This window comes from Arvicola amphibius, chromosome 5, assembly GCF_903992535.2.
Source record: "Arvicola amphibius chromosome 5, mArvAmp1.2, whole genome shotgun sequence".
NCBI classification, from domain to species: Eukaryota; Metazoa; Chordata; class Mammalia; order Rodentia; family Cricetidae; genus Arvicola; species Arvicola amphibius.
This window is the reverse complement of record NC_052051.1, coordinates 648,341-672,682: the sequence shown is the minus strand read 5'-3', so window position 1 is coordinate 672,682 and position 24,342 is coordinate 648,341. Positions and strand designations below refer to the sequence as shown.

Sequence of the window (24,342 nt, the reverse complement as noted above, 5' to 3'; positions counted from 1 at the left end):
GGAAGGTATGTACAGACAACACCAAGCATTTCTGCAGTGTCCTGGTTACAGATAGTCCTCTGGCCTGTGGCCACTCTCCTGTCTCCTGGTAGGACACTGCTGACTACCCTATGTAAGTTCTCCCATGGGTGTCGGGTTGCCTGAGAGGTCTGCCTCCCTGCCTGCCTCCCTGCCTGCTTTCCTTCCATTTCTTTTTCTTTTTCTTTCTTTTCTTTTTAAATGTATATGATGTTTTGCTTTTTTGTGTTTCTGTGTATCACTTGAGTGCCTGATGTCTGCAAAGGCAAGAAGAGGGCATTGGATCCCCTGAATCTGAGTTATTGACAGTTGTGAGCCACCATGTAGTACTAGGATAGCAGCCAGTTCTCCTAACTGCCAGCCATCTGTCCAACCCCACCCAACCCCCTTTTTTAAAGAGTGTATGTGTGTCTGTGTGTACATATGCACACATGAGTGTGGATACCTAGCTAGATGCAGGTGTTGTGTCCTCTGGAGCTGAAGTTAGAGGTAGTTGTGAACTGACTGATCCCAGTGGGTACTGGGATCCAAACTGGTTCTTTGCAGTATCAGCAAATGCTCTTAATCTTCAAATTATCCTAACAGTTCCTCCCTTTTTCTATTTTGACAGCATCTCAAATAGCTAAGACTAGCTTTGAACTTGCTTTGTAGGTGAGGATGAACTGAACTTTTGGTCTTCCAGTTTCTACCGTCCATGTACTGGGATGATAGGCATGTGCCAGCATTCCTGGCTTATGCAGTGCTGGGGATTAACCCACAGTTTTGTTGTGTATGGAGAAGAGTTCTACCAACTGAACCACATCTCTAGCCCTGGAAGGTGTTCTGTCTTCTCACCTTGTCCATCTCTCTGCTTACAGCCCTCCTTTCTGGTTCTGCCTTACCTATTCCATGACCTGTGCTTGTCTGATCCTTCATTCTCTCTGTCTCTCTGCTCCATCCTGGCTTCCTCCAGTCACACTCCCGGCAAAGGATGTGGATATAAGTGTTCCTTTGCATTGTGCCAGACAGTTCTGGTTTAGTTCCTGTGGGAACAGCCCTGGTCAGTTTCCACACTGTGTAGGTCAGCATTTTGATGCCTATAAGCTTCATGTTCTGCCCTAACTCTGATCTACATTGTCCTTCCCCTTCACAGGTCCTCAGGGGTGAGGGAGTTTTGACCACAGCAATGGCCCTGAACCCCTTCCTCAGGGCTCTATGTTCCTTTTGAGAGAAAGAAGCCATTCCACCTGGCTTAACAGCTCTGACCTCTCTGTGTCTTAGGCTTCTTGGCGGCTAATTTTATGAGCTACAAACCAGCTCCTTCTACACTTATCTTTGGTTGTCTCACTGCTTGGCCTTTTGGATGGCTGCTTACCTGTGAACTTGCTTGTCTGTTCTGGCAGGCTCGTTAGCTGGCCAGTGTTGCCTGTCTTTGGAATAGGAGGCAGCCCCATGGGGGCTTCTAGAGGAAGGGTTTATTTTATCTTATAGTCTATGGTACATTATCTAGGGAAGCAGGGTAGGAAATTCAAGGCAGGGACCTGGAGGCTGGAAGCATAGGTTGTGGAGAGATGCTGCTTACTATGTTGCTTCCTGTGGTCTACTTGTCTTACTTTCTTGTTTTTTTTTTTTTTTAAATATTTATTTATTTATTATGTAGTCAATATTCTGTCTGTGTGTACGCCTGCAGGCCATAAGAGGGCACCAGACTCCATTACAGATGGTTGTGAGCCACCATGTGGTTGCTGGGAACTGAACTCAGGACCTTTGGTGGAGCAGGCAATGCTCTTAACCTCTGAGCCATCTCTCCAGCCCCGTCTTACTTTCTTGTAAGGACCAGGTGTAGACAAAAATTTCTATCCCACTCACTCCTGCAGCCGTTCAGTCCCAAAGAAACACATGGAGGCTTATCTTAATTACAAACTGTTTGGTCTATTAGCTCAGGCTTATTATTAACTAGCTCTTACAACTTAAATTAACCCATAATTCTTATCTATGCTTAGCCATGTGGCTTGGTACCTTTTCTTGGTGAGGCATTCTCATCTTGCTTCCTCTGTGTCTGGCTGGTGACTGCATCTCTATGCCTTTCCTCTTCCCAGAATTCTCTTAGTCTAGTTCCCTTGTCTATACTTCCTGCCTTGTGCCTTGTAGCCAGCACAGATGGTTCCTATTCCTGAGCTGCTGTTGTAAGAAATGGAATGGACTACAAGTTGAACTGGGTAGACTGCCTGAGTGCCCTGCATATGGCATTCAAGGTGCCAGCTTTTTTGTGCCAGTCTCAGGTCCACTGATTGGTAGAAAGCTAGGGCAAGCAGTACTGTTTCATTCATTCATTGTTTATTTATTTATTCATTATTGTTGTTGTTGTTATTATTATTGGTTTTTAGAGATAGGAATTCTCTGTGTAACAACCCTAGCTGTCCTGGAACTCCTGCCTCTGCCTCCTGAGTGCTGGGTAAAGGCGTGCATTACCATGCCTAGCCTATCTTTTATGCTCTGTGAACGATGTTGAAAAGCTGTGAGTCTGTGGACTGCTCTGCCATACTCTGCCTCAGGAAGGCTAGTGGTCTTTCTTGTCCTATTTTGTGATGTTCAAGGGTAGACAGGCTGCTTGGGACCTTGTGGAGATATTGGTACCTTAGACTGCTACCTGTCTCCCAAATACAGAGCAGGGCTCTCTTGAGATTACTTCAGGTTGTGGTCTCTCCTGGGGAGATGTACCAGAAAGAATCTGGTAAGTCCAAAAGTTACAGCATGCTGTATTGCCTGATTCGTAGGCGTTCTTGTGCCTTGGGTGTCTCTTGGGATCCTGACCATGAGCTTACTCTATATCTTACCTGCAGAAAAAAGCCTGGAGCAGGAGTTGGTTACCCCTATCCTGGACATCGAGGACCTTGTCAAGAATGGAAGCAAACACAAGTGAGACCTCTCCCTGTGAGCCCAAGGCTGTTTTATCCTTCCTTGATGACTCTCATATGGGAAGCACGATAGCATTTTCTTTTTTGTTTATGAAATTAATAATGTGAAAAAATTTAAGCAGTTCTGAGGAAATCAGCTCCTGTTCCCTGTCCTTGAGCCCACTCCAGGAGGACCACTGTGAACAGTGTCTGCTTGTACAAGCACAGTGTTGTTTGTGTGTATTCTCTAAATGCTCTCTGACTTACCATGAATGGTATATGAAGCTTAACTCCCTTTCTTCTGCAGATAGTAAATCTGTGGGGTTTTGTTTGAGACAATCTCAATCCATACTGACTTCCAAGATTTGCTATGTAACTGAGAATGACCCTCAGCTTCTTATCCTCTTGCCTTTACCTCCCATGTGTTGGGATTATAGGTGTGCACTGCTAAGCCTGACTATACATCTGTGACTTGTAGTTTTGTAGATTGAAGTGGTGTGAACTTCAACACCCAAGGCTGTGTATAGTTCTTGCTTGATTCGTATGAGGCCCCAGGGTTCCAATCCCATTACTGCAAAAAAGAAAGACAGATTGAGACTTGAGACTTTGTTATACTAAGGGAAAAGCTTCCTTCCTTCCTTCCTTCCTTCCTTCCTTCCTTCCTTCCTTCCTTCCTTGTATTTTATTTCCTATATTTCTTTTATTTCTATGGCCTGTGCCCAGGAGTGGGGCTAGATTTTGTTTTTATGGAGGCGTTTTTTGTTTTTGTTCTTGTTTTTTATTTAGGCAGAAAAATAAATAAATCCAAGCTGACTGACTGTGTGACCAAGATGATCATGAATCCACCCCCACCCTGTTTTTAATTTTTGCATATGTGTATAGGGTGTGTAGGTGTACGCTCATGGGTGTTGGTTCTTGCTTTTTTTCCCCCCCAAGACAAGATTTCTCTGTGTACCTTTTGGTGCCTATCCTGGAACTAACTCTTGTAGACCAGGCTGGCCTTAAACTCACAGAGATTCGCCTGCCTCTGTATCCTGAGTGCTGGGATTAAAGACATGCGCCACTGCCACCCGGCTGGTTCTTGCTTTCTACCTTAAGATAGAATCTCTTGCTTATCACTGAATATGCCAGGCTAACTGGCCCAAGAACTTAGAAGAATTATCCTGTCTCTGCCTCCCATTTCTCTGAGATTATAGTTTCTGGTTTTATATGGGTTTTGGGGGTCTGAACTGTGTTCTTGATGCTTATATGGCAAGCACGTTACTCCCCGCGCCATTTCGCAGCCTGATGACCTTGAACTGAGCTTCAGGCTTTCAATTTTTTGCCATCAGGTCGGGTTTATTTGGTAGATGGGATTGAACTCAGGGCTGTATATGTCAGGCAAACATTCTCCTAACTCATTCTAATAACATTCTAATAACACCCATTATTGTGTGTGTGTGTGTGTGTGTGTGGGTGTGGGTGTCAGAGGACAATTTGTGGAGTTGGTTCTCTTTTTCCAACTGTATATGGATTCTAAGAATTAAACTGAGGTTATCAGGTTTGTAGGGCAAGTGATTTACTTGCTGAGACATTTCCCTGACCCCATTGAGTTTTGGATTTGGGGGTTTGTTTGTTTTGAAATGGTCTCAGTATGTGACTCGGTATTATGATCCAGGACTCATTTTTAATATCAATCTGACCTGATCAGATCCCCTTACTTCTGCCTCATAAGTGCTCAGAATAAAGATGTGTACCACCAAGCCCAACACCCACTAAATTTTAAGACAGGTGATACCTTTACATAATGAAAAAAAATCACATGGGCTGCCCTTTTTTCCCAGGTACCAATTTCTTTGAGGCTCTGGGTGCAGAATGAAAGTCTCCTCCTTCATCAGAGGGCACTGTGCTCATGTAATAGTTCACTTTTTGCATATCCTGTGAAGGGACTTACAGGTCTTCTGTCTCCTTTACATCCAGAGTGTGCCCATACTACCTTTCTCGAAACATGAAGCAGCAAGCTGACATCATCTTTATGCCATACAATTACTTGTTGGATGCTAAGGTGAGGAGGCTGTGATTGCTTTTGTCCAGGGTTGTCCCTAGGCTTTAGGGGCTGCCTGAACTTTTGTTGTTAGTCCTCGGAGAGCAACTGTGGAGAGGAGTCCAGATTCAGCTATGAATCACCAGCGCTGTGGGTTCATCATTCTTAGCTACCCGGGCATAGGCAGGCTAACTAGAATGGGAAAAGCCAATGTTTGCCTCTTTGGTTTTGACAGTTCATCTCAGTCACTTTCAGATCAGACCATAGGAAGTTCAGATCTCCCTAATGTTCTGTTTGTTTGTCTGGCATCTTTTTGTGCACTACTCATTTCATTTAATATAGCTAGAATTTTTTCTTTTTCTTAGAATTTTAAAATTATGTCCAGACAGTGATGGCGCAAGGCTTTAATCCAAGCACTCAGGAGTCAGAGGCAGGTGGATTTTGCAAGTTCAAGGCCAGCCTGGTTTGCATAGGAGTTCCAGGACAGCCAGAGCTGTTATACAGAGAAATCCTGTCTTGAAAAAACAAATTTAAAATATATATATTATATAAGACATATATAAGTATTATATATGTGTGTGCGTGTGTGTGTGTGTTTGTGTGTGTGTGTGTGTGCAAATACATATGCATTGTGTATGTGGATATCAGAAGATAATTTGGAGGAGTTAGTTCTCCCTTCTACCATTTGAGTCCCAGAGACTGAACTGAGATCTTCAGACTTGACAAGTGCCTTTACCCACTGAACCTTCTTGCTGGTCCCAAAGGATTTTTTTCCCCCTAACATGTGGTCAAATATATCTAAGGTTGACTTCTAACCTGCTATATAGCTGAGGGTGGCATTGAACTTTTGATTCTCCTACTTGTCTGTTTTATGTAATGTTGGGTATAAAACACAAGGCTTCATGCATGTTATGCAAGCACTCTCAACATTCTTGGCTCTCATAGCTGAAGATATGCTTCATGTGTTCAGTAACCTTTAGTGTCAGTAATAACTTGGTGGGCATCTTTTGTTTTGAATCCCTGTGGTAAATATTCTCAAGAACTTACAGTGCATCTCATATAGAGCTTGGATTTTTGTGTCTGGAGTCAGGGGAATAGATAGCAGAAGATGCTATTGAAGGTCACCGGAGTAGACAGAAAGAAGGCTCAGTGGGTGTGGAACCTGCCGAGCCATCTTGCTGGCCTCAGCGTGGCAGTTTTGAAGAACTAGGTTAGCAATCACTGCAAAATCCAGAATGGCAGGTATGTGTGCACAGCTCAGTGAAGTAGTGGTTACCATAGGTTTCTGACATACCAAAGGAAGTCAGTGGGGAATGGAAATCTGTGGTTTTTATCTGATCTTCAAAATATGCTGCTGGAATAGGTGGATACTCATTTGGAAAAAATGAGGCTTACTCCTCACTATGCAAGTCTAAACGCAAAGGCTGAGAGTGAAAGTTCTTGAAGGAGTAGGGGAGTCTACGCAGCTTCAGAGTACGTTGAGATTTTGTTTATTTATTTGGTTTTTAAAAATGTTTTGGAACATCATCTCTATATCCTAGTCTAGCTTGAAGTCACTGTCCTTCTGCCTCTGCTTGTCTATGGAGTGTGGGATTATAGGTGTGTGACTCTGTGCCTGGCTGAGGCTGGAGACTCTTATTTCATACTCATTTTCATAATATTAGTCATAAAGAAAAATTAAAATGTTAGACTTCATCAAAATTTCAAGCTTAGACTCTTTGAAAGAATTAGGAAAATTAAGGTTTTATTATTTTGAGACAGGGTCTCATTGTATAGCCCTGGCTAGCCTGGAATTCACAGAAATTTGTCTGCCTCTGCCTCCTGATTGCTAGAGTTAAAGGTGTGTATATCACACTCTTGAGAGGTTAGTATAAACTCTGACATCAGCTTTTCCTTTCAAAGGTATTAGTTAAATTTAAAAGAAAGTTTAAAGTATTTGTGTGTGAGTGTGTGTCTGTACATAGACATATGTACATATAGTATATAGTGCACACGTGGAGGTCAGAGGACAACTTGCTGGAGCTGGTTCTCTCTTCTACAATGTGGTCTCAGAGATTGAACTCAAGGCTTGGATGTTTTATGCCTTACCTTCTGAGCCATCTTTGGTACTTCTGCTGTTATTTTTTTATTTTTTTTTTTTTTTAGCATTAATTCTCGTTGAGCAGAGGCAGGTGGATTTTTGTGAGTTCAAGACCAGTCTGTAAGAGCTAGTTCCAGGACAGCTAGGACTGTTACACAGAGAAACCTGTATGAAGTGTAGGGCAACTGGAAGTCCCAGCTTGGCTGGTGGATGTGTGGACCATGTAGTAGCTCTGTCAACATAGTTTGCCAGTGCTGCCATCTGGGGAAACGAAGTCCTTAAACTTAGGCGTGCAGTCGCTGGGGCTTACTTACAAATACCAGAAGGGGGAAGCGGGTCCTGGAATATCCCATAGTAGAAACTGTCAGCAGTGAGGCGTTTATATAAAACCCTAGCTGTGGTACTGGACAGATGTCTCAGTGGTTAAGAGCACTGGCTTCTCTTCTGGAGAACCTGAGTTTGATTTCCCTGAACCCAGGGTATCTCACAACTCTCTCTTACTAGAGTTCCAGGGGATCTGACGCCCTCCTGGCCTTTGTGGGTACTGCGTGCATGTAGTCCACAGATGTACATACAGGCAAAACACCCAGACACATACAATAAAATCTTTTTTTTTCACACAGAGAGCCACCTGCTTCTGCCTCCCAAGTCCTGGGATTAAAGGTATGCACCGCCACTGCTCAGCTAATAAAAATAAATCTTTCCAAAAAAAAAAAAAAAACCCAGCTGTGGCGCTGGCATGGTAATTTATTAATTTATTCCTGTAATCTCAGCACTCTGGAGACTGAGGCAGAAATATCATGAGAGCAAGGCCAGCCCAAGCTTAGTGGTGGAGCAGTTGAGCCTGGTTTGGTGCCTAATGTTACAAAACAAAACAAAAATATAACTGTATACTTAACTTGTAGGTCCAGTTCTCTTCCTCTGCTGCCTTGTAGTTCCTAGGGATAGGAATCAGGTCATCAGGCTTAGAGGCGATCTTTTTTCCTGCCTAGCCATCTTATTGGAATACTCAGCCATCAACAATACTGTACCACATACTCCTTTCTGCCGTGTGAGCAATTTCCTGATATATATGGCCACAAGTATCCAACTTTGGTTAGGTTTGGGTAGGTATTTGTAATAGTACTTTTTTATTGGGACCACTAGCCCACAAATAACAACAGAGACTTATTAATTATGAAAGCTTGGCCATAACTTAGGCTTCTTTCTAACTAGCTCTTATAATTTAATTAATCTATGTTCTATCATGTGACTCGGTTACCTTTCCTCTGTCCTGTATGTCTGATGTCCCATTGGTGTCTTCTATACACCTAGATTCTGTCCCCTAACTTCCTCTCTCTCTGCCTAGACGTCCCGCCTGTCCTCTCCTGCCCTGCTATTGGCCATTCAGCTTTCTACTGCACCAGTCACAGCGACACAGCTTCACACCCCAGTGTTCCGCAGCAGGCGTTATAAATCTGTTTTCCATAGACAGATGGAGCAAGTGCCAATCCTCACAGTGGAATACGAGAGAGAACCTTTGTTCTTTCTTCCAGTGTGTGTGTGTGTGTGTGTGGCCCCTGTTTATAGTGATTGGTGCCCACCTCATGCATCAGGTTACCTCTTTTCCTGTGTATACAGGACTGTACTCTCAGCTGCCCTGACTCAGCTCCAGCCTGTGGTATCTTCCCTTCTTTGTAGAGTCGTAAGGCACACAACATTGACCTGAAGGGGACGGTCGTGATCTTTGATGAAGCCCACAATGTGGTGAGTTCCCTTGACTTCTATACGAACCATTTCCTGTCTCTCCCAGCTTGCTAGATGTTTTCTGGAGAAGCTCTGTCTTGGACCCAGGTGCTGCTGCTCCCCTGTGATCTATCAGTGGCTTCAACTGGGCCAGAGACTGGCCAGCTGGGCTTCTGGTGTGCCCTTAGGTGCAGGGTCCATATGTGAACCTCTTACTGGGCTTCTACCCTTCCGCCAGTTGGTAGGGCTCTCCTGGCTCCGCTATCGCTTTACCATACTCTGTTGTCTTCCCTACATGCCTCTGCTCTTTAGGCTACTTGGCCTGACCCTTAGGAAACTTCTGTAGCAACAGCTGCTCATCTTTGGTGCCAATAGCAACAAGAGTGGTTCCTGGAGGCCTTCCTGGGTCCCCTGTCCTTTTCACCAGCACGTTATCATAGTGACTCCACTACCCCTGTCTCTGTTGTCACTGCATCCTCAGGGGCGTGTGAAATGAACTTTCTCATCCTTAGCTGCTATGATGCCTGGGAGGAGACTGCCGGAGAGCCAGGTCCACCCACCCCAAGCATGGCCTTACTTCCTACTTAGCTTCAGGCAACTGTTGCTATAGCAATTCTTGGCTGATATGTGGTATCTTCCGACTTTTGAAGCCCAAAATACTGCTTTTGCTGATAAATACTCCAATTAAAAAAATATTGGTGAGGGCAATGAATCATCTTTGGACCAGCTTTGGCTTTACTTTAGAGACCAGGAGTCAGAGCTCTGGGGACTTGGCTGTTGCCTTTCTGTTGCTCTTACATCTTCACTTGTGCTTCCTAGAGTCCCATACTGCCCTCTCTGCCATAACATGGGTTTACTTTGGCCCTCAGGAGAAGATATGTGAGGAGTCAGCCTCCTTTGACCTGACGCCCCGTGATCTGGCTTCAGGACTGGAGGCTATCAACCAGGTTTTGGAAGAGCAAGCCCGGGTGGCTCAGCAGAGTGAACTCCAGCTGGAGTTCAGTGCAGACACCTCCAGCTCAGGTAAGATTATGACCAAGAATTGAAAAGTGGCACTTGGGCCTATTGGAGGCATATCTTAGAAGTGGAGCCTGGGCCTAATGGAGGCATATTTTAGAAGTATCTTCTGCATCAGTGCAGTCTAGATAGCTCTCTGTGACATGAGTTTGCTGAGAGACTTGGTTCAGGGTTCCTGTTGTGTGACTTCCTATCTGTTCATCCCAGATAGGGTACCAATAACAGACCAAAGAAATACTTCTACCCATTCTAATTTAGTGAGTTCCAGGACAGTTGGACTAGATAGAGAGACCCTGTCTCAAAAACAAACAAGAATGACAGTGGGCCACATGAGTAAAGGGTACTCAAGGGGCAAAAGCCTCTTCTCCCTAGCAATTGTTGCTGCCAGGGTAACCTTGAGGAGGGAGTTTGTGACTCTTGTACATTTCAGCTTTCTGAGACTTTTAAGTTCTGTCTACTTCCTGAGTCTTATGAACTTCCCTCTTCCCTCCTGGGTGGTTGGTTTCAGTTGTAGGTGAATGCTGTACAGCATCTTTGCAGACCCGGCGGACTGGCTCATTGGGTGCTTGCAGTCCTTTCATTTTCTCTCCTTTGAGACAAGAGTTCCACGTCCCTCAGACTGGCCTCAAGCTTATGTAGGAAAGAAAGGATGGGCTTTAGCTTCGGGTCCTCTTGCCCTTACCTCCCAGGTGCTGAGATTTTAAATTTAGGCCACCATTCCTGGTTTGTTTGGTGCAGAGATCAAACCCAGCACTTTGTGCATACTAGGTAAGCATTCTGTCAACTGAGCTGTCTCCAGCCCTGCTTCCAGTGTTTCTTGAAGTCTTTAATCTTTTCCTAGCTAATTTTTTGTTTTGTTTTTTGTCTTTTGAGACAGGGTCTCTCAGCATAATCCTGGCTGTCCTGAAACTCGCTATGTAGACCAGGCTTGCCTCAGAGATCTGCTTCCCCTGCCTACTGGGATTAAAAGGCATACATCACCATACCCAGCCCTGCTTTTAATTTTAAAGCAAAGCGTAGGTACAGGAAATCCACACACAAAAAAGTCATCTCTGGCTGCTTTTGTTTATAACCACAGTGTTACAGTTACAGAGACAGGTGAATTCTGGTAGCTCACTGGCCTGCCAGCGTAGCCAAAACACTGAGTTTCAGGTTCAGTGAGAGACCTTGTTTTAAGGAAATTGAGCTAATGAGCAATTGAGGAAGACAACTGTTGTCCTTTGGGCACTATGTGCACAAGTGCTGGTAGACATGGACATGCACACATATACACGGATATGCACACAGGCATATATGCATACAACACACACAAAAGAAAATAGATCACTTATAAGATACATGATGAACTGAACACCCAGGGAATTGCCACCAATCAAGAAGGAGGTTATGGGGGCTGGAGAGATGGCTCAGTGGTTAAGAGCATTGCCTGCTCTTCCAAAGGTCCTGAGTTCAATTCCCAGCAACCACATGGTGGCTCACAACCATCTGTAATGGGGTCTGGTGCCCTCTTCTGGCCTGCAGGCATACACACAGATAGAATATTGTATATATAACAAATAAATAAATAAATTTTTTTTTTTTTTTTTTAAAAAAAGAAGGAGGTTGGCCATCAAGCCATAGCTCTGCTTCTCTGAGTGGTCTCTTACCCAACTTCTAATTCATCTTTTTTGTTGTTGCTTTTTTCCAGAAAAGGTTCCTCTGTGTAATAGCTGTAGCTGTCCTGAAACTAGTTCTTGTAGACCAGGCTGGCCTTGAACTCACAGAGATCTGCCTGCCACTGCTTGCCAAGTGCTGGTAGTAAAGGCGTGTGTCACCACCACCCGGCTTCTAATTCATCTTTAATGGCTCATGGTTATCTTCTCTTTCCTTTTCTTTGGTAATATTGTGACTATTTGATGCCTAGATTCAGTAATTATCAGTTAAGGTGATGATGTCTCATTCAGACTTTTGATTTTATAGCAGCAATAATGTAAAGATTGCTCTGTGGTGGCACTGTTCATAGTGGAAAAGAAGGATCACGATGAGCACACTGCCCATTTCAGTTCTGAAAGCTTGAATTGATTCTAAATTAGTGATTGCTGTCTTCAGAGGGGAACAGTGTTTAAATAGCATATCTGAACATTGATTATTTTTCTCCTTGTCGAAACAAAATACCTAACCAAAGCAACTTAGGAAGGAAGAATTATCTTGGTTCACATTCTCAGAGTACAACCCATCATAACTGGGGCTTTGTAGTGATGAGGGCTTGAGCAGCTAGTGAGTTTGTAGTCAGGAGTCAAAAGTGAGGGGAGAAGGGAGGGAATGAGAGGGAATAGAGCGAGAGAGATGCTATTGAACCTCACTTTTTCTTTCTTAAGACAGGGTTTCTCTATGTAGCCCTGGCTGCACTGGATTTCTGTGTAGACCAACCTGGCCTGGAACTCACAGAAATCCCCTTGTCTCTGCCTCCTAGGTGTGCACCACACCACCACACCCTACATTTTGCTTCTTTCTTTCTTTCTTTCTTTCTTTCTTTCTTTCTTTCTTTCTTTCTTTCTTTCTTTCTCTCTCTCTCTCTCTCTCTTTCTTTCTTTCTTTCTTGTCACCTTTTACTTTTTATTTAGTCTAGACCTTTAGCCAGTGGAATGGCTCTTCATAGAAACTTCTTTTCTGAACAGACATGACCAGATATTTTTGTCCTAGCTCATTCTCGAGATTATCAGGTTGATAATATTAACCAATACTAATCATTACTCATCTGTGGTTGGTATAACCCAACATCAGTTTTACTGCTGAGGCTCATTATCCCACTGCAATCCTCTTGAAGGTATTCTGTGTCCTGCTAACCTGGCCTAGCCACATGGACAACTTCTTTGCCATGTGCTTGTGATACTCTACTGCTTCCTGCCCAGACCTGACACATGCTAGCCTCCAGCAAGCCCTGGTTTCCCTTCCGATGTTTTATTCTCTTCTCTGTCTTCATATGTTCTCATATGTTCTGTCTGAGCGTATGTGGGCACATGCTGATAATTACTGCCCATTAATTATTTTTAAGACTTTTGGGAGCAGAATATGAAGAACCTCTGTGCATGGATGTGTTTATGTGTGTTTCTAAATGTGAACGTGGGCTCATACCATTGTGTCCAATTCAAATGTAGACCCACCTAACCTCTCACCCACCTATCCTTTCTACCACACTGGGAACCCTGGTTCTTAAAGCTAGAACCGTGAGGAATTGTATACCTATTTTCTCACCCAGGGTTCAACATGGAGCTGGAAGACATCGCAAAGCTGAAGAGTAAGTCTTTCTTTTCCTTCCCCTTGGGCTGGGGACGGGAGGCATGCCCCTGACATGCCCTTGATCCACAGTGATCCTGCTTCGCTTGGAGGAGGCTATTGATGCTGTCCAGCTGCCTGGGGATAACAAAGGAGTCACCAAACCTGGAAGGTGAGGGACAGATGCTGACCTCATTACCCCAAGTCCTGATTAGGGTTGGAGGTAGTGTCCTCGTGAGGTTCTGTCTGAGTACTTCACCCAGCAGTGGGGTCTGGTTTCAATTTTCAAGGCTTAAGAAGAGTTACCAGGTTTTTAAAAAGGATTTATTTCTCTCTCTCTCTCTCTCTCTCTCTCTCTCTCTGTGTGTGTGTGTGTGTGTGTGTGTGTGTGTGTGTGTGTGTGTAAATGTTTGCCATGTGTCCTGGTAGCTGTGAAGTTTAGAAGAGGGTGTTGGAGGGTGTTGGATATCTTGGATCGAGAATTATAGTCATGAGCTACCCTCTATGGGTTTGGAAACCAAACTCAGGTCCTCTGGAAAAGGAGCAAGCACTCTTAACCACTGAGCCATCTTTCCTTCCTTCCTTCCTTCCTTCCTTCCTTCCTTCCTTCCTTCCTTCCTTCCTTCCTTCCTTCCTTCCTTCCTTCCTTCTTTGATTTTTCCAGACAGAGTTTCTCTGTAGCTTTGGGGCCTGTCCTGAAACTTGTTTTGTAGACCAGGCTGGCCTCAGACTTACAGAGATCCGCCTCTGCCTCCGCCTCCCAGGTGCTGGGATTAAAGACGTGTGCCACCACTGCCCGGCTCAGTTGCCAGCTTTTTATGTAGTCATTGAAAACATTGGGAGTAACAACACACACTACTGCACAGTGTCTCCTCCAGCTTTTTCCTCCAACTCTCTCTGGCCCCTTGTTGATACATTAAGTGCCAGTTAGAACTAGACTTTCTCTTTGGGACTGTCTGTGCTATCACTGATGCCTGTTTAGGGCTCTTGGATTGTTCCATAATTTTTTTTTCCTAAACAATTGTAGGTAGCCTGGAGAGAGTAGCTGGGGCGGAGGGGCTGCTCTTACAGACACACAGCCAGTAGCTGTGCTAGGACCTGGTCTGGGCCAATGGATGTTAAAGCATTTTCTGGGGTCTGGAGCGTCCTACCTTCTCCCTGAACCATTTTGTTCCCCTGAGCACTAACCTGGGTACTCCCAGTTACTTCCAACCTGACCTAGGTTCTAGTGTGCCTTCTTGGCCTTCTCTGCCCGCACCTGAAGACCCTGCCACAGCCTCCCCTCTTCTGTGGCTTCTCTTGCTCCTTCCCATCTCTTCCCAAGGTTCTTAGAGTTACTACCCAGAGTTACTGCCTCTAAGGAGCTGTACTCAGGCCACCCCCGATTGTGATCTCTCGCCCAGGTGCCTGGTGTTTTCCTTGGTAGGTCATGATTCTCATGACAGTAACTCACTGTCCTCTGCCTACCAGGAGATTACTGAAAGGAGAAGCATCTTATCTCCAATGCTGGCCTCATTGAAGTGCTCAGCAGTTATTTCTGAGTGCAAGAAATTTGAAGGCCACCCACCTGTAGGTTCACAGAAACCACAGCCTTGCCCCTCAGTCTCAAGCTTCTGTTCTTCTCTTTGGCAGCTACATCTTTGAGCTGTTTGCTGAAGCCCAGATAACATTTCAAACCAAAGGCTGCATTGTGGAGTCACTGGACCAGATAGTCCAGCATCTGGCAGGACGTGAGTCTGGGTTGCCTGTGTGGAGGAGCATGCCAGGCTAGCAGTTTTCATGTAGATGAACAGGACGGGGGGTATTGTTCCATGTCCAGCAGTCAGCACAGGTTGCAGAGTAGCACTTGGCTCCCAATGTCAACAGGTTGCTGTCATGCCCTCCTCATGAACAAGAATCCAGTCATTGAAGCTCCCAACCAACTCACCTATGTGCTTGTTTATTTATTGTTGGGTAGTTCTGGAGAGTGAACCCAGGATCTCATTCATGGTAGCAATGCCCCATCCCTAGCCCTTGGATTTCTGGGAGAAGTTCTTGCTATATATCTTGGCTTTGAACTTGATCCTCTTGCCTTTGTCTCTAGAGTTCTAAGATTATAGGATTGGCCAGAGTCCAGCTATCTTCCTCTTTCTGATGGAGACGCGGAGGCAGCAGTGACATCTGGCCAACCTTATGCTCTTTGGCAGCTTTCCCATTTGTGCGTTCGTTCTTTATTTTTCTTTTCTTTTAAGATTTACTTATGTTCTGCTTGCCTGTCAAAAGAGGGTACCGAAATTTATCATAGATGGTTGTGAGCCACCATGTGGTTGCTGGGAATTGAACTCAGGACCTCTGGAAGGACAGCCAGTGCTCTTAACCTCTGAGCCATCTCATGTTTGGTTTCTTACTATAGAATGGATTAAGTGAGATGTGGTCCTCTCTGACTTCTAGCTACCAGACCCAATTTCCATTTACTTTGGGAGATCCAGTTTCCAAAGGACAGTGGTGGGTTTTTTTTGTTTGTTTATTTGTTTTGTTTTTTTAATGATTTATTTAACTTTATTTTATGTGCATTGTGTGAAGGTGTCAGATCTCCTGGAACTGGGTTTACAGACAGTTGTGAGCTGCCATGTGGGTGCTGAGAATTGAACCCAGATCCTCTGGAAGAGCAGTTAGTGCTCTTATCTATCGAGCCATCTCTCCAACCCCCCCCCCCCTCCCGCTTTTTAAAAAGATTTATTTATTTATTTTGTATACAGGTTCTGCCTGCAGGCCAGATTTAATTATAGATGGTTGTGAGCTACCATGTAGTTTCTGGGAATTGAACTCTGGAAGAGTAGCCAATGCTCTTAACCTCTGAGCCATCTCTCCATGCTAGGGCAGTGTTGTTATGGGCTGTTCTGCAGAGTGGGGTGAGGCCTGCAGTACTGCATGCGGCAGTGACTGCTATGTGCTGGGGGACAGCAGCCACTTCCACTTACTGTTGGACCACAGTTATTCGGGAAGCCTGTGCTCCTTTGGGGAGATTCCCCTATGACTGCTCTTAACACCTGGAAGAACAGGTCATCTGCCTTCCTTAGCACCCTGTCCTTCCTTGATCTTGGTTGTGGGGAGTTTGGTTACTTCAGCAGACGTGAGGTGGAGCTTAAGTGAATCTGTGCTGACTCCTTTTAATGTGGGACTCAGTGTCTCTTTTGCTTGTGTGGATGCCAACTCTCCCATGCTCCACAGGTCCTGGTGTGTTCACCAACACGGCTGGGCTGCAGAAACTCATGGACATTATCCAGGTAGGAGACTGCTTTCAATTACTGGGGAGTCTCTTTCTACAAGTGACGTCAAGGGCCTCAGGGAATGGACAAAGGTCCTCATATCACATGACTATGGTTAACAAACCCTTAAGCACCTGTAGACCTCAGTGGGAGGTAACAGAGAACAGATTTGGACATTTTGACTATTCAGTGACCAGATACATTCAGAGTAGTGTTCTGGGATCAAGGTCCTGTGAAGAGTGAGGTCAGGAGCAATTTAGAGTCCACTGGTGCCCTGTAGGGCTGGGCAGGACCTCCTTGTTCATAGCAGCTCCAGGTAGATTCAGACTGGGAGAAATCCAGAAACAAATGACCTGAGTGGCTTCTCAGAGAAAAGACAATTGGACCCTATAAGTGCCATGGCCTGTGTGTCCCTAGCACACAGGAAACTTGGGGCCACTGTCAAAGACAAAGACAAAGGTGGGACTGTAGCGCCTGACAGAGAAGCATGTGGACTCCCACCACCTCATCCAGTCTCTTCCTGCCTGTCACTGCTGCTTTGGTGCCTTCCCTCTCCGTGTCTGTGTGATACCCAGTTGTCCTCAGGTGCAGTGCAGATGTCTCATTGCAACTGTGTCCTCAACTCTAGTGAGTCCTGACCAGATAGTTGAGGGCTTTGGGCATCTTAAGCTGCGCCCAGCCTTGCTAAGTTTTTTTTTTTTTTTTTTTTTTTTTGTTGTTATTTTTGTTTTGTTTTGTTTTGTTTTGTTTTTGGAGACAGGGTTTCTATGTGTAGTCCTGGGACTTACTCTGTAGACCAGGCTGGCCTCGAACTCACAGAAGTCCACCTGCCTCTGCTTCTTGAATGCTAGGATTAAAGGCATGTACCAACACTTCTTTTTTTTAATCATTTTTGTATGTTAGTGGTTCTTTTTACCTGTATGTTTGTATGTATACCACATGTGTGCCTGGTGTCCATGGGGTCAAGAAGAGGGGGTCAGATCCCCTGGAAATGGAGTTATAAGCCACCATATGGGTGCTGGGAACCAAACTTGAAAGAATAATCAGTGCTCTTAACCACTGAGCTACCCTTCCCTTGATAAGTTTTATAGCAGTTCTTAATATTCCTAGCTGTGAGCCAGGTATAGCCATGTTTGCCTTTAAGACCAGCACTTCAGAGGCAAAGGTGGGCAGATCTCTGAGGTCAAGGCCAGCCTGGTCTGCATAGTGTGTTCTAGGTCAGCCAGTGTTACACAGTGAGAACCTGTCTTGTTTTGTTTTGTTTTGTTTTGTTTTGTTTTGTGTTAAGGGTTTTTGAATGGGAACTGTTGATCCTGGGGAAAACTGAGGCAAGCCAGTCCTTTCATGTATGGTGCTGTGTGAAGCCGCCTGGTTGCTCTACCCTTGGTATAGCTCCAGAACACTGGAGATTATAATGCCTTGGCTTTGTGAGCACAAAGCAAATCCTCTTACTGAAGAGGAAATCTGTGAATGTTTGGATCTTCAGTAAGTCTGATTATGATATACTGGGCCACAGTGAGCCAGGTACTGCCTTCTCATTGAGCACAGACCTGGACCGGGGGCCAGGCATGTGTGGTAGGTAAGATAGCTGGGTATGTGCTCAGGCCCGCTTCTTCTCAGCCAGCTTTGTGACAAGGGACATCACAGTCCTAGCCTTCCACTCTGAGTGACAGCATTGCAGATGTTTTATGGGATGAGGAAAGTTTTGGTACACCGTTGTCCTCCAGACTGGGATCACCCCTCCAAGTACTTCTCCAGAGGCACAGTAGGTATCCCCAGGCATCTTGCTTCCCAGGATGGTGACCTATGCATGACTGTTGTGTCTGACTTCTTGCTGTCTAGGTCTGTGTACACCCACAGCCAGGCCACTCAGCCATCCTGTCTTAGAGCATGCATTGTCCCCAGTGTAGGAAGCCTGGCTCCCACTAGGCAGATTGCTCTCTGCTGACCACCAAGGCCTTCCAAGAATCCACTCGACTTCCCATTGAGCTCATCCTCAGCTCTAGTCACAAGAGGAGGCCCTGTTCTTCCCAGACCTGGACCTAGAGGGCTCATGTGAACAGTATAATCTCTGTTCTCCACTCTGTTGATAAAAGGGATATCTCCCTTATCCATGCCTTTTGGAATACAGACCTGCTTGCCCAATGGTTTGGAATCTCTTTAGCAGCTGCCCCAAAGGCCCCTGGTACCTTCCCTGCCCCACCCTGATACTGTGCTAAGTAGATCCTTGCTAGCATGTTCCTCAGCAGTAGAAAAGGTGTCTGGTGAGTTGCTTTTCTCTCAACTGCTTCTAGCGTAATTGTCGGTGCTAGGAGTTCTTGTCAGGACATGGGAATGAGCACACAAATGCTGCTAGTCAGATTTTGTCAGACAAGAGAAGGTTCAACCAGAGTTAGGGCTTGAGGCTTCTAGACTGGCATCCTTTCTTTTCCCCCTGCTGCTGACCTGGGTCAGACATGTAGTGGGCATTCACACTTATGAGTGAACATGGCCACTCACACTACAGAGTGACGCTTCCCCTTATCCCACCCCACTGTGCTTGGGTTTCAGAACCAGTCTTTGAGTTCCCTGGGATTCCTGTTGGTTCTTTTTGTCTCCCACAAACATGTCTGGTGTTTTAGGACCTGTTGATGTGTCAGTCTGAGATGTCTTTTGTTCTTTAAATTCAGATTTTTGTGTTGTGGATTCTTGGAGAAATACATGAGTTCTGTGGGGTCAGGGTGCCCTGCTCTTCCCTCATGTGGTCAGTCAGGAAGGAATGAGTTAAACCACTTCCCCCTTCAGATGGTGATGAGAATGAAGGCAGCTCAGGAGTCTAGGCAGACACAGGTATGTTCTGAGAGAACATGGGGCCCTGTTCACCTGGCCCACGTGGGAAGCCAGTCCTCCCTGGAGCTACTAGAGGTACAGAGATTGGCATAGTGGCTCCCTCCACAGCCAACAACAGGTCCAGTGGACATTGGGTGGAACACAGTGCCTGGGGCTTCTCACGCAGGCAGTGAGGGGCTTCTCACAGCATACCCATGGATAAGAGTTTGGGTTTGTCGGATTAGCTGGAGGCAACAGGGAGACAGTGAAGGAGGGTCTACCTATTAGGAAGGTCAGTGGGAAGCTACCTTTGCAAGGTCTAAAGACCTCTTGAGGGAAGTTCTGGTCCTCTTGAACCATGAGTAACACTTCCACCTGTCCTTAGTGTTCTCTTACCTGTGGATGTGGTTTTTCACTGTGATGTGCTTCTTTGATATGGCTGTGTTTCTCACTGATTTGGAGGCTTTGTAAGTCCTGTGTGTTCACCTCACATGATGGGCATATCTTATATCTTCTACCTGCCTTTTCTGTCTTTTGGTAGACTTGATGAAAAGGTTTCCTTGCTACCAGAGGCTTTGTTGCTCTGGCTCATGCTGCCTAACCCATGCCTTTGGTTTCCTTTGATTTTTGAATCTTCTGTAGAATTGTGTGGGTTTGTACAGGTACTGAACCTCTATCCACCATTCCTAGAAAGGGCACAGGTGGCTGGTGTCTGCTTTTATACCGCTCTTTGGCACTTAGACCTCTTGTTGCTGTTGTCGTGTTGCTTTACTGCTTTCTCTCATGTTGTGGTGAGTTCTGATTCTGTATGTTCCCATGAATTGTCTTGGCATTTTCCCTGTCAGATGGATTTGGAGAGGTCAACGTATTTCTTAATTTGAATGTTGAGCTTCTAGATTAATCTGGAGTACCAAGAGGTACTGAAGAAGAATGAATTGAGTTAGGTTAAATAAGGGCTGTATAGGCTGCCGCATTACTAATATGTGCAAGTGGCTCCCAGTAGGAGAATCCCAAGAGAGCTCTGGAGCCATTTTAAGGGGGGGTACAGGAGGGATAAACTACTTCCTCTCAGCCTTGGTCTGCTGTCCAGTTTCATGGTTGGGCAAATGAAGCCCCTGAAAATCTGAGTAGAGGGTGGACTCAGAGCAAGGTGAAGTAGCCTCAGGCTCTTGCTTGCTGGGCTAAGAGACCTTAGTTTCCATCTCAGCGTGGAGGTGCTTGGGATCTTTTTGCTATGCTCTCTTGCCTTTCAGATTGTGTTCAGTGTGGACCCTCCTGAAGGAAGCCCTGGTTCTTTGGTGGGGCTGGGTATCTCACATTCTTATAAGGTAAGAGCAGCTTCCAGGATGTGTATTAGTATAGAGGTCTCACACCTGTGGGGGAGTTGCTCTAGGACTTGAGCAGACATATATGTATGTGTGTCCTTCCAGGTACACATACACCCTGAAACCAGCCCCCGGAGGGCAGCTCAGCGGTCAGATGCCTGGAGTACCACTGCATCTAGGAAACAAGGTACAGACTTGCACTGTAGAAAGTTTCCTACTCTGCCCAGCCTCTGTATAATAGTACCATCATACACGGAGTCCTGTACACTTGTGATCACCATGGAGTCATACATGGAGTCATACACACTCGTGATCACCGACAGCCAGAGACCTGGGGAAAGCTGAAAGCACTGTTATCTACCCAGAGTCACCTCGTGGGGCAGTGGCAGAACCGCAGCCCCGCAAGGCCTTCCCTCCCTGGCTTAGGGCAATACTTCTTTGAATTTTATTTATTTACTTATCTATCTATTTTTTTTTTTTTTTTTTTTGAGACAAAGTTTCTCTGTGTAGCCCTGGCTGGCCTTGAACTCACAGAAATCCGTCTGCCTCTGCCTCCCAAGTGCTGGGATTAAAGGCGTGTGCCACCACCGCCCTGTCTTAGCACTGGAATCTTGACTGTTGTCTGCCCCACCTACCTTACATGGTAGATAGCCCTGGCAACCGGCCATGAGTCTGGCTTCACAGATGTGCCTTGTGGCAACCATTGACTCGGACAACACTCAGCCTGCCTGTCAGGTTCACTCCTCAGCAAGGCTCCGGTACCAGCTCCCACATCGCTCACCATCTCCAGCAATGCCTTGCCTGTGAGCTTCTGTTCATATCTTTCCATTTCTGTAGATCACTCTTGGGCTGCTTTGTAACTTACAGGTTGCAGCCTTAGCAGAAGCAGTCCAGTGGAGCTTGTGTGGATGCTGTTGTTTAAGTCGTTCTGGCCTAGAGGAAAGAAAGGGTTAGAGGTGTTGAGTGTTGAGTAGGAGCTCTGATGTGATTCTACCCCTAGGGGCCTCCCTACTGTACAAAGTGCCCACTTCCAAGCAGAAACTGTCCTTCATGATAGCGATGCCTTGGGAAGGTGGCGGGTGCTCAGGTTCTGGGGATTTCTCAGGAGTCTTCCCTGGAGGGCGTTGATGGGAAATGAGTTCATTGAGGTTGTTGACAGCCAAGCTCCAACCTCGGAAGGAAATCGTCTGTGATGGCACCTGCCTTTCCCTTCAGTGACTCTTAAGTTGTGGTGTTTTAATTTTTGGAACTTCAGAGACCACTGGGAATGAGCAGTGTGGATCTAGTCAGTAGGGCATTGCTTGGAACTGTGTTTCCTTCTGAATCAGTGACCTTGCCTGCTGCCGATGTGACCAGAGTCTGGGAATTTGATTCCCTTTTTAGCAGTTATGTTTGAAATGTCAAGAGTTTCAATGTTTCCTTCCTGTGTACTTTTGGCAGAGTAACTCCAAGTCCATGGTTTCTACAGATGTCTTTGTATCTGCCAGTATCCTGGGTCGACCTCTTCTTGCTTTCTGGACCCCTGAGAGGGACTAGATTATAGGCTAGGCTCAGGCCCCACCTCAGACCTTGGCTTTTGTCCTGATTGTGTACCTATGCAGCTGTAGGTAGCTTGCTCTCTCAACACAGTAGATGAGGATGGTGGACCCCAGTCTTATCTTTATACCTAATTCTCCTACAGGGAAGGTGCTGAGCTACTGGTGCTTCAGTCCCAGCCACAGCATGCGTGAACTTGTCTGCCAAGGAGTCCGTACCCTCATCCTCACCAGTGGCACCCTGGCTCCCCTGTCCTCCTTCGCTCTGGAGATGCAGATGTATGAGCCACCTCTGGCTGGAACCTGGTGGATGGGGGTGGGGATGTTGGCCTGTACTCCAGGGCTTCCTGTGGGCCAGCGTCCTGAAGGGTCTCAGACCTCAGGTCTTTTCATTATCTGTTTCCTCTGGCCATTCCCAGACCATTTCCTGTCTGTCTAGAGAACCCCCACATCATTGATAGGAACCAACTCTGGGTGGGGGTTATTCCCAGAGGCCCTGATGGTGTCCAGCTGAGCTCTGCCTATGACAAAAGGTAAGGAGTCCTAGTTTTGGGGTCTTTGCAGTGTTGTGGATTACTGAGATCTAGGCCTCTCATGGCAGTAACCTCTATTGTACAGGTTTTCCAACGAGTGCTTATCTTCCTTGGGAAAGGCTCTGGGTAAGTACTACTCCAGACAATTCTTTGTTCCTTCCTTAGGAAACCCTTGTTCATAGTTGGTCTGGTCCTATTCCATGGGGTTTAGGGACCTGGTCCTCCCCAGTTTCCATTTCTGAGAACCAACAGGGTCCTCAGCTGTCTTCTAAGCTTTGCCTGAACCACAGCTGTGACACTTCCAGGCAATATCGCTCGTGTGGTGCCCCATGGGCTTCTGGTCTTCTTCCCTTCCTACCCTGTCATGGAGAAGAGCCTGGAGTTTTGGCGGGTGCGTTCCCTTCCATGTACTCCTGGGAGATGGCGCTCCCAACATGGTTGAAAGTCTGGGCAAGATAGTTGGGCAGAGCCATGAAAGAGGCTGTGGCCGCTGCCTCTCCTGTCCTTTCACATCCTGGCTTTCTCATCACAGGCACAAGACTTGGCCAAGAAGGTGGAGGTGCTGAAGCCTCTGTTTGTGGAACCCAGGAACAAAGGCAGCTTCTCAGAGGTCTGTGACAAACTAGGAGTCAGGTTGTGCTTGCCTCTCTGGCTGGCTCCAGGCTGTTTGTTCTGGGCTGTGTTACCTTTTAGTAAGCCCCTGATACGGTCTGGCATGCAGATAATGGCAGCTCATCTTCCTGCCTGAGTCCTTGGGGCTCAGCAGCTACCCTGACTGTGGGGTTCCCTGTGTTTTCTGGAAACCCTGGGCAGGCGGCAGGCTCTGGGTGTTGGGTGTGCCTGTGCTAGTGATGGGATCATGAAAATGCTTTCAGAACCCTTGTGCCCCACCCAGCTGAGTCCATCCTTCTCAGAAAATAAGATTTGGGTATCGCTTGAGAAGGACAGGAAACTTAAACTTGGCTGACCATCCTTTTCATCTAGGTCATTGATGCCTACTACCAGCAAGTTGCTTCCCCCGGGTCTAGCGGAGCCACCTTCTTAGCAGTGTGCCGGGGAAAGGTGAGGTCTCTGCAGGTCATCTTCATTCCTACCTGTTTTCCTTGCATAGGCTAAAACAAGACTCCTGCCTTGGGTCTTACATCCAGTAAGTAAATTAGTAATGAGCCCTAATAACTGGGCACTAATAGCCAAGGCCAGTTAGGCAGGAGGTTCTGAGTGGCAGAATTGACATGGGCCCAGCTGTGATGGAATTTCCACTTGTCTGTAGGAGGCCATTTGTTGGCTCCTGGCCACCCTGCTAGCTTAGACCTGAAATAATCACACAGAAACTATATTAATTAAATCACTGCTTGGCCCATTAGCTCTCGCTTCTTATTGGCTTAATTTAACCCATTTCTATTGATCTGTGTATCACCAAGTGGCTGTGGCTTACCTGGTAAAGTTCCCAGCGTCTATCTCCTGACTCCGCCCTCTTTCTCCCAGCACACAGTCTAGATTTTCTTGCCTAGTTCTGTTCTGCTCTTGCCATAGGCTCAAAGCAGTTCTTTATTCATTAACCAATAAAAGCAACATATAGACAGAAGGACCCCCCACACCACTTGTCCATGTAATACCTGGGATAAGCGGCTGAAAGAGTTAGGGCATGAGTAGACCCCAATGTTGGCAGACCCCAATGTTGTTTTCCCGGCTGCTCAGACCCAAAGAATCACACAGAAACTGTATTAATTACAACACTGGCCAATAGCTTATGCATATTTCTAACTCATACATCTTAAATTAACCCATTTTTATTAATCTGTGAATCACCACAAGGTTGTGGCCTACCAGTAAGGTTCTGGCTGGCGGCTGGTATCTTTTTCCTTCAGCAGCTACATGGCACTTCCTTGACTACCTACT

At 46.1% G+C, this 24,342-nt stretch overlaps 1 protein-coding gene across 5 annotated transcripts in view; it reads left to right on the top strand.

The window, feature by feature from the left end:
• The window catches only part of Rtel1 (regulator of telomere elongation helicase 1), a 36,029-nt gene that overhangs the window by 5,536 nt on the left and 6,151 nt on the right, over nucleotides 1–24,342 (top strand). For all 5 annotated transcript variants that reach the window (XM_038330707.1, XM_038330709.2, XM_038330705.1 and 2 more), the window contains exons 7-22: nucleotides 2,841–2,916; nucleotides 4,854–4,938; nucleotides 8,678–8,743; nucleotides 9,592–9,745; nucleotides 12,978–13,016; nucleotides 13,088–13,166; nucleotides 14,627–14,724; nucleotides 16,205–16,260; nucleotides 20,304–20,378; nucleotides 20,481–20,562; nucleotides 22,057–22,189; nucleotides 22,330–22,443; nucleotides 22,529–22,569; nucleotides 22,749–22,834; nucleotides 22,976–23,053; nucleotides 23,428–23,505. In XM_038330707.1, the coding sequence (XP_038186635.1) occupies nucleotides 2,841–2,916; nucleotides 4,854–4,938; nucleotides 8,678–8,743; nucleotides 9,592–9,745; nucleotides 12,978–13,016; nucleotides 13,088–13,166; nucleotides 14,627–14,724; nucleotides 16,205–16,260; nucleotides 20,304–20,378; nucleotides 20,481–20,562; nucleotides 22,057–22,189; nucleotides 22,330–22,443; nucleotides 22,529–22,569; nucleotides 22,749–22,834; nucleotides 22,976–23,053; nucleotides 23,428–23,505 (1,340 nt within the window). The remainder of the gene's footprint in view (nucleotides 1–2,840; nucleotides 2,917–4,853; nucleotides 4,939–8,677; nucleotides 8,744–9,591; nucleotides 9,746–12,977; nucleotides 13,017–13,087; nucleotides 13,167–14,626; nucleotides 14,725–16,204; nucleotides 16,261–20,303; nucleotides 20,379–20,480; nucleotides 20,563–22,056; nucleotides 22,190–22,329; nucleotides 22,444–22,528; nucleotides 22,570–22,748; nucleotides 22,835–22,975; nucleotides 23,054–23,427; nucleotides 23,506–24,342) is intronic.